The sequence below is a fragment of the Serinus canaria genome, chromosome 4, assembly GCF_022539315.1.
Source record: "Serinus canaria isolate serCan28SL12 chromosome 4, serCan2020, whole genome shotgun sequence".
NCBI classification, from domain to species: domain Eukaryota; kingdom Metazoa; phylum Chordata; class Aves; order Passeriformes; family Fringillidae; genus Serinus; species Serinus canaria.
The window spans coordinates 46,976,097-46,988,143 of record NC_066317.1 but is presented as its reverse complement, the minus strand read 5'-3'; the positions used below and the strand labels follow the sequence as shown (position 1 = coordinate 46,988,143).

General features: G+C 38.0%; 1 protein-coding gene across 2 annotated transcripts; it reads right to left on the bottom strand.

Moving 5' to 3' along the window:
- Window positions 1–2,522: 2,522 nt before the first annotated feature.
- Window positions 2,523–10,459, bottom strand: GNPDA2 (glucosamine-6-phosphate deaminase 2). 2 transcript variants are annotated; one of them, XM_050973423.1, is made up of 7 exons: window positions 10,275–10,456; window positions 8,659–8,826; window positions 8,264–8,361; window positions 7,615–7,797; window positions 7,124–7,308; window positions 6,856–7,030; window positions 2,523–3,748 (listed from the first exon to the last, which is right to left on the bottom strand). In XM_050973423.1, exons 2-7 carry the CDS (start codon window positions 8,784–8,786, stop codon window positions 3,690–3,692), a joined length of 828 nt encoding a protein of 275 aa, XP_050829380.1. In that variant the 5' UTR covers window positions 8,787–8,826; window positions 10,275–10,456; the 3' UTR covers window positions 2,523–3,689. The 2 variants fall into 2 exon arrangements, with proteins under 2 accessions (XP_050829380.1, XP_050829379.1); XM_050973422.1 differs by having other exon boundaries at window positions 6,856–7,308; window positions 10,275–10,459.
- Window positions 10,460–12,047: the final 1,588 nt, after the last annotated feature.

Here is a 12,047-nt window from a genome sequence, read left to right as displayed (position 1 = left end):
ACACAAAAGTATCAAGCTGTTTTCTGTTTCATTTTCTCTAAAGTTGCTGTTGTCAGGAAATCATGATGCTGGGAAACCACATCAGATGAAAAAATCAAAACTCTTGAAATTTACCATGCTATTTATTTTAAACCAGTTGAAGAGTGTATATTTACCATTAGTTCAGCCTAGCTGTGCTTATCTTCAGGGAAATGGTAAGTTTTCATATATTGAAACACTGGATCTGTAACTGTTCCACTAGTAAGTCCAATTCAGGCCTTAAAAAAAATTATTTAACATGAAGGTTTGGTATAGCATATCTTGGTGTAGTTGGAGAAGTTTTATTTATATTATTTACATACTAAAGTTTGTCAGTGCATCCCCAGTTAAATGCTGCAGTGTAGTGTGCATAACATGAAGTGTTACTTTTGTAAGTGTACACAAAACAATTATAAATACAAGTTAATGACCTTACTGCAGACTGTATTTACAACTGTTTACCTACCTCCAAAAGCTTTTAAGCTGCAATAATTTTTTTGATCTTCAGGGACTAGTTTTGCTCTTCACAAATGCTAATTTCTTGTTATTAAATATTTATTAGAGAACAAATTGATAGTCATACCTACTAAAGCACTCAAGCATCAGGAAAGCCTGCCCTTAAATTTAGGCTTGTACCTACACTTTAATCATAAACTAATTTTATTTCAGTCTGCATACAAGGAGGAATTAGAAAAATCTTTGGAAGGATGGAAAACAGGACATGTTCAGGATGTGTTCCCTTTCAACTTGTATTAGTTTTAAAGTGTAGAAAAAGGGGAGAGGGAATTCTGATACTTTAATGGTTTGTGGGGGCTTTTTTTCTATTTGGTTGTGGTTGTTCAGGTTTTGGGGGTTTTTTATTTGAAGCTGCTTCAGGTGCACTTAAAAACCAAAGATCTGGATGTGAACAAGGTATCTGTACCTTCAATAAAGGTACCTAAGCTGCTGCTGCTGACCCTGAAGAAAGGAAGGATGCTGTAGGCAAAGGCTCTCTAACACATTTATTATTCCTCCCCTGTAAAAGCTGGCATTTAAGGAGCTACAGCTGCAGGGATACATGCTAGGAGCAAAGGAGCTAAAAGGGGGTCCTCCCCACTCCTAGAACTAGACATACAAGCACTGGTCCTGTACTGAGTTACATAGATGGAAAGAGCTGCCTTGAGAATCTGTTTTAGTTTTACTGTAGTCACCTGAGGCAGAAAAAAAATACAAATTGTAGTCTTAATTCTGAGAGGACTTGTACATATATCAGTTTTCAGAACAAGAACTTTAACTGGTCAGTACCTGTGAAGTACATAAAGCATTAGTTTTTGACATAAATGCACCTGATTCTATCTAGTTACTTTTTCATTTCCCCCTTTTCTTTGGAAATACCTTAAAATGAGAAAAAGAATAAAATGGTAATCTTGATGTGCTAGGCTAACTTAGAATTTACTTTTAAGACCTCCTGAACTTGAAAATGCTTGCTTTGCCACTACTGCAGAGTAACAAGTTAAATCTCATGCAACTTAAAGGGTTGACTTGCTTTTAGTAGTGGACAAGTTTGGAAGGTACTCTCCTGAAGAAATGATATTTCATAAAATGATCGGAAGTATCTTAAGGAATGAAATAATGGAAACAGTGTGGTAGTACTTAAAAAATTACATAACATAGCACTCAAAATTTTAAAAAAATAGTGTTATAAGAGAAACAAGCTGGAGAACAACCAAAACTGTGCATTAATACAGGCAATAACAGTCCCAGACCCACTCAAGGACAGACCAGTTCTGCTGTACCAGTATTTAAACTGGCCTGTATTTCACAGAGGGTGGAGTAGTTAAAAAGGGAGAAATATACTAATTCTGTGATCTGGAACATCTTGAGAACACAGAGGGCTTTAGTGAGTAAGGGTGCCAAGCGAGGCACATGACTGAAAGGTGTGCTGGAATAAAGAACCAGAATATTGTTTCAATAGAATTCTCCATTTTGGCACATGAAGAATAATGATCATCAAGATGAAACCTGATTCAATTCCTTTAATACTAACCTAAATTTATTACTACTTTTAGTTTCATGCTTTTTGTAATAGAATTTTTATAAACTTGCTTAGCTGTAAAGGCTAATGGCAAACCTAACACTGCATTTTGAGTCATACATTACCTGCAACAGCATTCTTCTAAAAGGAAGTTTTTTCAACTTTTCTCTTCAATGTTGCATTATACGTCAAAAATACATGTGAATAAACTGAGCTTTAAAGCTGAAAACCTGTTTTCAATATGTTGATGTTCAATGTACTATTGAGAATCAAAACACTAGGCCTGGCTTCCTACACTGCCATAGACAGATTCTTCCATGCTTTTGTAATTTCACAGAATCAGAGAACAGTCTAGATTTGAAAGGACCCTGTAAGACCATTTATGAGAAAGGTGAGCCTAGATGAGTCTAGAAAAGTCACCTAGATGAAAGGTGAGCCTGCCACATCCCTGGGGAGATAATGTGATTTTGTAACAAAGACTACATGCCTGTCATTTGGGTGAAAAGTTAAATTGTTGAAGTTACACTTAGTTGTACTTTCTTGCAGTGAGTATTTTCAGCAAGGGCTTTCCCAAAAAAAGTCTTCATAAGTAACCTCTTATCTTTCTCCTTTGGTGCCTAATCACTCCCTGAAATTCTGAACTATTTACTCATCACAATTTATATTAGAAAGGAAACAATTTTGAAACTAAGAAGTTTATATTTATGTTTTACTTATATTCAAAGTAGGAAATAACATTCCTTGTAACAGCTCAATGTTTATAATGATACAATGAAAAAGTGATTAACAGTTGGCTTTAAATGATGATTTGCAGACATTATAGTCCTGTAAATTGAGCTCTCTTCAGGCATTTAATTGTAACACCAGTTATATAATTGACCAGGTACCTCCAGGAAGGAACGTTGAGATTTCTTCCTTACATATAAAGCTTGATTACCAAAAATATAAAAATCCTAAAGTAATTTGAAGTACATGAGAGGAAAAAGTGCTATTGTAGAAGTTTAATATTTTTATCCGTGGAGAAAGTTGTAACTTGGAAGAATTTGGTGCATTTTTAGGCACTGTTTTTGTATCTTCATTTGCCCGAAATATACAGCAGGACTTGAGATGCCCAAAAACTGTTTAAGACAAATTTAAGGCAACCAAGTGCAAAAGCTCAGTGTACATTAGATATTTGTAAACAGAACATTTCATAGTAGAAATTGTACAACTATTACAAGTCCATAGTATTAGCAAAGGCCAAAACCATTCTGCCTAGAGACACAAATGCAAAATGTAGTTACACTAACCAAGCCAAAAATTAAGAATTCTGGGAAATGAAGTGTCATCATCTCTAACATGAGGCAGATGCAATACATTGCTGTGCTAGAGTAAGTGCTCTGCTTTTCCCCTCTCTACATAACGTGCAGTCTCTCCCAAGTTTGTTCTGTTCCATTTAGTGATGTACCAGCCAACAGCAGAGCTCCAAATGTTAAAGCAAAATGCACAACACAGCAAACAGATGGAATGTGAATGTACAGATATTGGACCTTTTTAAAAATACAGTACCTAGGATTTCCCATTTTAAACAGTTTTCAGCATATTGCATAGCAGTGAACTTATCTGCTACCTAAAACTGTTGCTGCTGACCCACATGGAGTTCCTCTTCAGTCTTCTTTCAGTTTTCTTTCATACTGTACAGTGGGTCCACAAGCTTATTGTGCACATGCATTAAACCTTGGGGGGAAAGCAACAATGCCAGCTTTACATTAGTTATACTTTGTTAACATGTCCTTCTATCCACATTTTTATTTGGAATTTGCCTCTAAGTATACATTTTAAATAGTTCACTGAAGAAAACAACAATGGCTATTTAAAGGAATTCAGATACAGCAGAGATATTCCTGTATCAGTTGTATACTTATGCCATATTCAGTATCAACTGAGCAGGGACCAGAGAGTTCCCTGATAACAGACCCAAAAACTACATCTGGAATACTTCCAAATGAACTAAATATATCTTTTGTGTATTAAAAACTGTGTAACAACAATGTAATTCCCTCACACCACAATTTGCCATAAAAATCAGATGCACGCAACAGTGAAACTTAGACAATTTGAGTTCTTTTGCAATGTTCTAGCACTGTGGTAATACTGTCTTTGCAATAATCATGTACTTGTGGTCCTAGACAGGCAAAATCAAATTAAATTATCCAGACTCTTAGTGCAGACTCAATTTCAGCACTTCAGCTGTTTTCTGTTCTAGCTGGGCTTTTCCTTGTCATATACAAGTCCTACACAACTATGATTAGGGGGGTTATTTTTTTTCCTCTTCAACCACTTTAATTCTGAGAAATGCTGAAGTGCAATTAATAAAAAAGATGCTTCCTTTTTAACTTTGCTATAACTTAGTAAAAATGTTACCTACATCTAAGTATGTATGACATTGGATCACTGGCAGGTTTTTCCTCATTTCACCTTGAGGACTAATAACAGTAATGATCAGTTCACAATCCGCAAAGTAGAAGTCCATTTTAGTATTGAACTAAAGACTTCTAAAATTAAAATACGCAACACTAAAAATAATTTTCTTAAAAACCATGAAAGAAATCTCACATTACTGCATATTTATTTTCTATGCCAAAGAATAATCAAATACCTTTGCTACATGATGCAGCTGGTGGCAACCTTGGTGTCACTGCAGCAACATGAACTTTGAGTTAAATACACAATCTAATATCTTTACTGTAGGTGACCATAAAAAAAGGCATCTTGTGCAGCATATATTACTAATCCCTATGTGATTATTTAATATAAAATACAGATGTTAGATCAAGTGTAATACTGTTTCAGTTTAACAGTGACAAAAACTTAAGTATACATTTGACATAAAAGTTGTTTCTCAGAGTAACAGCTGCATACACTACGTAAACTAGAAATACGTTTTGAACTTCAAAACATTTAACTTCCTACTAATATTTTCCTCTTCTAAAAAGGGGAAATGAAATAATTACCCACTTCCTAGATGCATGAAAAATGGTTACAAAGTATAGCCTCTGTCATACTTAATGAAGAATATTTAAATCCTGTTAGTGAAAGTGTTACAGGAAAAACAGTGAGAAACAAAAGATTTTTTTAAAGGAATGCACCAGACTTGGTAAATGCCAACCTTTCAAAGGAAAGTCCCACTGAATATTCAAGTATGCTTTGAATAAACAGATTTCTGCACACAGTTTTAAGAGGAGCATGTGTACGTATGGAAAAAACTATCCCGATCTAACTTATCTGCAGCTAAATCAGTAAATTAAAAATTCATTTTCTGTTTCATTCTTCAAGAAAGTTGCAAGTAGGACCGTCAGCACACTTGATAATTTTAGCCTATTATAGGTTTTCAGAAAGTTAGGGAAAAAAATGAATAGGTTAATCTGTTTACCAGCCAGTGTGGTATTTGATTATAAAACAAAAAATATGCAGTTTCATATTGAAAGTTTTAAGTGGTGAAAAATCTCCATAAATCACTATCATAAAGAGTAGTCTTAAGAACTATCTAGCTTTCCTAAGAAGTCTAACCTGAAGATCAAGTTTCAGAAATAATTTCAAATTTGACCCACACTGACTTCTCTCATCTTACAAGGGGAAAAATCTCCCTGATTTGAAAGCAGGTAAAATTAATTAAGTTTAAAGTAAACCATCTTTTTAAAAGTTCTATTGCTGTGTATTACAGGGTAATTAAATACAGTGACACAATAGCACACATTCATAAATTGTAGCCCTTGATGTTTTTTAAAGCAATGTTCAGTGTAATGTATATTTAGTGATTCTACATTAGGTTTGTATTTCCCAAGTAAAGCCTCTGCTTATATAAAATACAGGATAATGTTTAAAGCTTTTCCAAGCAGTTAGAGAAGTTTATCTCTGAAAACCACAGTAAGTGCTATCTAGCAGTGTGATACAAGAAAAGACTAACCCTCCCTCCTACCCCACAAATACACAGCAGAGAACAGCATACTGAAAAATTACAAGCGGTATCAGGATAAGTATAGAAATGTCCAAACTTTGCAATCTTATACATATATGAGCACTGGTAATATAATGCTCTAAAAAAGAATTTAATAAATTACAATCTTGATCTCTGATACCTCAGCTACTACAGGTACCCATGCTAGTGAGAACAACAACTGAGTCACACAATTGCATGTGCTGTGCTAGTATAGTCAGGAGAAAACTACTTTTCTTAGCTTCTACTGTCTCAGTCAAACAGAATTCAGTCTAGGAAGTCTCAATTACTATCAAATATCCTGACTTACTTTAGGTTTGCCCCAATATACCTACTACAAATACAAAAAACACACAGTAAAAGGGTGCAATGTTTTCAAAGGCAGTGTAGTTTGTTATGCTAATTGCACGTGAAAAATGTTCTCAGGTGACTTCAATGTCTGTATCGCAGTTTACTAGACATCACATTACAGCACACAGCAGAAGCAGCATGGAAATGTATCAGGATTATTAAATGTATTAAGATTTTTTTAAGCTAAACTTTCCAGTAAACTTAAGACCAGTATTCTGAAACACCAGATTATTTCTGTTTAAAGATTACTAAACTATTGTTTTAAACTGGAAGCAAAGGAAATACTCTTCCCAAGTAGATTTGTCTGAAATGCAGGTAGCACAAGTTATGCCTCCTGGCTATTTTCCAAACACAAGAAATAAGTTAATATTTATATTTTGACTATATAACATTATACATTAGTGACTGCAAAGTGTTGGAAGGCTCAGATTTAAATCAGTATAATTTCAAAGCTGTCAGTTTTGCATAAACACCTGACCTCTGATTCAGTGCTCACCTTTAAAGTACTTCACAGTTTTAACTCTTAGTTCTAAAGTAGCATCTTCATCACACACAAAGATAGTGCGAGGGTGTTGCTGGAAAGCAGAGACGGTCCACATATGATTGACTCCTTCTTCAATTGCTTTGTACAATGCAAAAGCTTTGTGTGCACCTGTTATAAGAATCATCACCTGCAAAACAAAGGTCTCTTTACTTTCAATCCCAGTATCAATACCAACTAATCTTGAAAACACACATGCAACTAGAACTAAATGAGTTCTTACTTCTCTAGCATCCATCACTGTACCCACACCAACTGTTAGCGCCATAGTTGGTACTTTAGATAAGTCTCCATCAAAGTATTTAGCATTTGCCAAAATGGTGTCCATTGCTAAAGTCTTTAATCTTGTTCTTGAAGACAAACTTGATCCGGGTTCATTGAATGCAATGTGGCCATCAGGACCAATGCCTTTTCAAAGTTAAAAAAAATAAATCATTCCAGACCTGAGAGTCAACACATATCCTCAAACATTGTAAATGAATAAAAAAGGGCTCATCCTTTGCTTCCCCATTTTCAATAAAAACTTGCTTAAGCCATTAGAAACTTGGACACCAACCATTCTGTTTTGGAATTGATACTCATTCTTTGTTAGTTACAGAACCTTCTTTCACAATAATTGAAAAAATCTGGGTTTTAGTCAAGTCATGAAAATAGTGATTAAAGAATCAGTGTACATGCTTAAATTGTAACTAACCATAGAGCATTTTGTCATACCTCCAACAAACAGATCAATCCCCCCTGCTTCTTCGATTTTCTTTTCAAATGCATCACATTCCGCCTGTAAGTCTGGTGCATTTCCATCAAGGATATGAGCATTATTTGGATCTATGTCAATATGCTTAAAGAAGTTATTCCACATATAGGAGTGGTAGCTCTCTGGGTGATTTCTGGGAAGCCCTGAAATGATTTATAGGGAAATTACCACATGACAAGATTTAACCAAACAGTCTTAATTCTAGTCTGTATGTAACAGATGTAAGGCATGCAAACCCGAGTCAAATAAATCTTTCAAATAAAGATTTGAAACTACATTGAGAAGCAAGGTTTACTGTTGGCACATACAAGGGAACTGGTTTACATTCCCTCCACATACATCTTATCCCAGAGTGTAAAGTCTTCAACAGAAATTCAATCCCAATACAACATAATTTCTACAGAAGTACTGTGGAACACTGGATTTAGCCCAGTGTTTATTTTTGCATTTTTGTAGGTAAAGGAACAGAAAAATGCTGGGACACCAGTCTAATATAGGAATACAAATACACTAGACTAACCTGGAACTCTGACAAAATATTTAATAGTTTTTATATGGAAAAAAAAAACAACCCAGTACAGTATGTTTTCAAATAATAGCACATCTTACCTACATACTCATCCATGTTGAAAGTCTTTACATACTTGAAAGAGAGATCTCCATTTTTGTGATATTCTATCAGCTTTTTGTAGCATCCCAAAGGCGTACTTCCTGTTAAATAAAGTTTTTCTACTGTTCTGTGTATCTGCACATTTTCAGTGTATTTTAAAGTCTTCACAGTCAAATTTTGTTACAGTAATTTTCAACATACAAGCAATCTGTTTTCTCATTTAGTATTTATCAGTTTCTCAAACTATCATAACTTTTCACAGAAACCAAATTAGTATTTAAAAAAAAGTTAGAATACCACCAAAAATACTTATGTTCTTTTAAATACAATATCTGCTACCAGCGATAAAAACATTGTTCCAGGCTTAGTTATTTACAAAGACCTTGAATAAAACTTGCCTGTTGGTAGACCAAGAGTGAAATATCTTCCTTGACTTGGCTTGAACTGGATAATACGATTACAGATGTATTTGGCTGCCCATTCACTAGCCTGATCATAATCTTCAAGAATTACTAGCCTCATTATGGCAGTGAAGAACTTGTATGATAAACCAAACTTAAACCTGGAGAAAATGTTGAAGTTTTAAAAATAAGCACCACATGAGTAGTTGCAAAACTCTTAGATTACAGAGGAGATTAAAGACTCATTTTCCATACCAATGACTTGCATTAACATAGCACACTCTTGCAGACCTAGTACAAGCTGGACAATCAAGACAAAAGCTACAGAATCCAAATGATAGATTACAGTCAAAATATTTATTAAAATCTACAGACTAATTTAAAGCAGTTAATAGGAAAAAGCTAAAACAAGATGAGAACAAGCCATTTTGAAATTCACTATTTTCATCATTACCATCAGAAAAGAGAAAATACTTAAATACCAAGATTAATTCCTGTTTCTTATGATCAGCTGAATGCCTACAACTTCAAAAACAAGGCCCAGAGTAATCCCATGTTTCTATAATCAAAATAATTAATTGGGACTAAATAATTAATGCTCCTTTCACTCCCATTCTAGCTCCTTAACAATGCTTCAGTAAGTTTATTATCTGAAAAAAAAAAATTAAAGCATTAGAGATATCGAAATGTTTACAATTCACAGGAAAAAATACTCACGATGTTACATTTTTTCTTTGCCACAGAAAATTTAAACAGAAATCTAAATTTAAACAGAAATTTAAAAGGCTTTGAGTGCAATTGTATCAACTTTTTAGATGAATATTCAGAAAGCAAACTTGGTTGCTAGAAGTATACAGGCATCTCTTGCATTTAAGTGAAACTCATTTTTCTGTGAATTTCTGCTTAACAGAGTCCGGTAATGACTCCAGAAAGACTGAGGCTACTTCCCCAGTTTGGGATGTGTTACTCTTCTTTTCCCAGGTCTGGTGTGCTCTCGGCATTAGCCAGAGCACAATACAGTTGCCAGAAGCCCAGGGCCACCGGTGTGACAGACCACAGTACTTTTAGCTGACCCAAAATGTGTGGCTGATTTCAAAACAAATATGAATTAAAGTACTTAACCATGCTTGTCCCACTAAAGAAGGAAGAAAGTGATCATCACCGTGTGCTGCCTATGCTGCTCCATCTCCCTGGACAGCTGAGCCGTGACAAGTCAAACTCACCTTTGCCGAGGAAAAGCTATTCGCACACACCCAAGAGTTAACACACATCCCCGAGCAGGAAAAGCACGCCAGCAGGAACAGACTGCGCGGCTTTAGGCCGGTTTCATCAAATCCCAGCAATTTTACGCAGGGAACACGGGGATGCTCTCAAGAGTACGGACCAACAGACAACAGCAGTACCACCGCGAATTTTCGGCTAAGGAAACTTTGTTTGGTTTTGTTTGGCGATGGTGCGGAAGAAGGGGTGATAAAGATACGCTGGCAGAGAAGAGACCTACAGCCGGAGCGCTGCCGGCACAGCAGCCCCGGGCCCCCACGGCCTCCCCTTCCCCGCCCGCGGGCACCCGCACGGCCGGCGGCGGCGCGCCCTGCCCGGCCCCGCTCACCCGGGACAGCCCGCGGCGGCCACGAGCAGCACCAGGACGAGATGAAGGAGGGGAGGAGGAGGAAGAGGACGAGGAGGAGGACGAGGACGGGAACCGTCGCCCGCCCCGCAGCTCCCGCCCCGCCGCCTCCAGCGGTACCCGACGCGCGACCCGGAAGCGACAGGCGGGGACGGGAAATGGCTCCTTATCCCCCGGGCATTTCCGGGCCCGTGCGGCCTGGATCCCGTGCTCGGCCGAGCCAAGCCCAGGGGCCCGGGAGCTCCAGCCTGGAGCACGGCTGTGCTCGAGAGCTCCTCTTGCTGCCCCTCTGCTGCGGAGCGCAGTGAGATCTTAATGGAAAAAGGTTCCTCTGTAGCTCAAATGTTTGCGTGATGCAGCTCCAAAAGAAGCCGTGCGTAGTTACTGGAAAAAATTAATGAGATGAAGCATCAACGTCTTGGTGACTCACAGGCTGGCCATAAGCCGGCGGTGCCCTTGTGGAAAGGCAGTGGTGTCCTGGGGGAACAGGGTGGCCAGCAGGGCGAGAGCGTGATCCTGGCCCTCCACTCAGCCCTGGTGAGGCGCATCTCTTGCTCTGTACTGATCCTCGCCCTTTCTGGGCTCCTCAGGGCAGAAAGGGCAAGGAGCTACTGGAGAGGATCCAGTGAGAGACCACAAGGATGTTGAGAAGTCTGGAACATCTCTCTTGAGGAGAGACCGCAGGAGCTGGGCCTGTTTAGTCTGCAGAGGAGAAAACTGGGAGGGGTCTCATCAGTGCATGTAAATATCTGAAAGGTGTCAGAGGATGCTGCCAGACCCTCCTTGGTGGTGCCCAGCAATAGGACAAGGAGTAATGGGCATCAACTAAAACAAGAAGTTCCACCTTGACATGAAGAAATTCTTTACCATGAGAGGGGCAGAGCACTGAGTGGAACAGAGTGGAACAGGCTGCCCAGGGAGGTCATGGAGTTTCCTGTCTCTGGAGATGAAAACCCCACCTGGACACATTCCTGTGTCACCTGCTCCAGGTGACCCTTGCCTCAGTGGGGCATTTGGACCAGATGATCCCTAGAGGTCCCTTCCGACCCCAACAGTTTTTATGATTCACCTTTTGCTCTAAAAGCAGTCAAGTAATTCCACAGCCCTAGCTAAGCTATAATTAAACAGGTGTGGGGTGATAGTCTGAAAGGGTGGTGCTTCAGGCTGGAGTGGGGAAACTGGAGTAGGGGGGATGTGCAAGCAACATAATTGTGAATATATGTGTATGCACATACTTGCAGGCTTCATTGAGGCCTTACCATAATAGAAGACCAAATACAAATCTGTTTACTGGGCAGGAGCATAATTGTCCGAGGAAAAACATGACTAAAGTGTAAAACAAGAGAAGCTAATAAAGGGGAGTCTGTATTTAAGAAAAACAAAAATCTTGGGTCATACATGATCATAATGATACATTTCTTTTGCTAGACTGAGTTCAGCTCAGTTTGTTAGAGCATGATGCTAATAATGCCAAGGTTTTAATGTGGGTTTGATCCCATGTTGGTCATTCATTTAAGACCTATCTTTGCAGGTCCCTTCCAACTCAGTATATTCTGTGGTTCCGTGAGCCTGTCTAGCAAGGTTTAGAAAGTGAAATTGTATTTATCTTTCAAAGTATTGAGAAATAGTTTGCCAAGGGCGTGAAAGATGTGCTTGCAAGCTTGTGAGGGAAAACATGTCTTTCTGAGGTCTCGGGCTTAGCAGGCAACCAATAAAAATACCTTTTGTTTCAAAACCGGCCTTTCATTTGAATTT

Coding starts and splice junctions, on each gene's coding strand:
- GNPDA2 (XM_050973422.1), bottom strand. CDS start 8,786: ATGAGGCTAGTAATTCTTGAAGATTATGATCAGGCTAGTGAATGGGCA. Junction 7,798..8,263: donor CAACATGGATGAGTATGTAG/GTAAGATGTGCT, acceptor AAATCATTTCAG/GGCTTCCCAGAAATCACCCA. Junction 7,309..7,614: donor GATTGATCTGTTTGTTGGAG/GTATGACAAAAT, acceptor AACTTTGAAAAG/GCATTGGTCCTGATGGCCAC.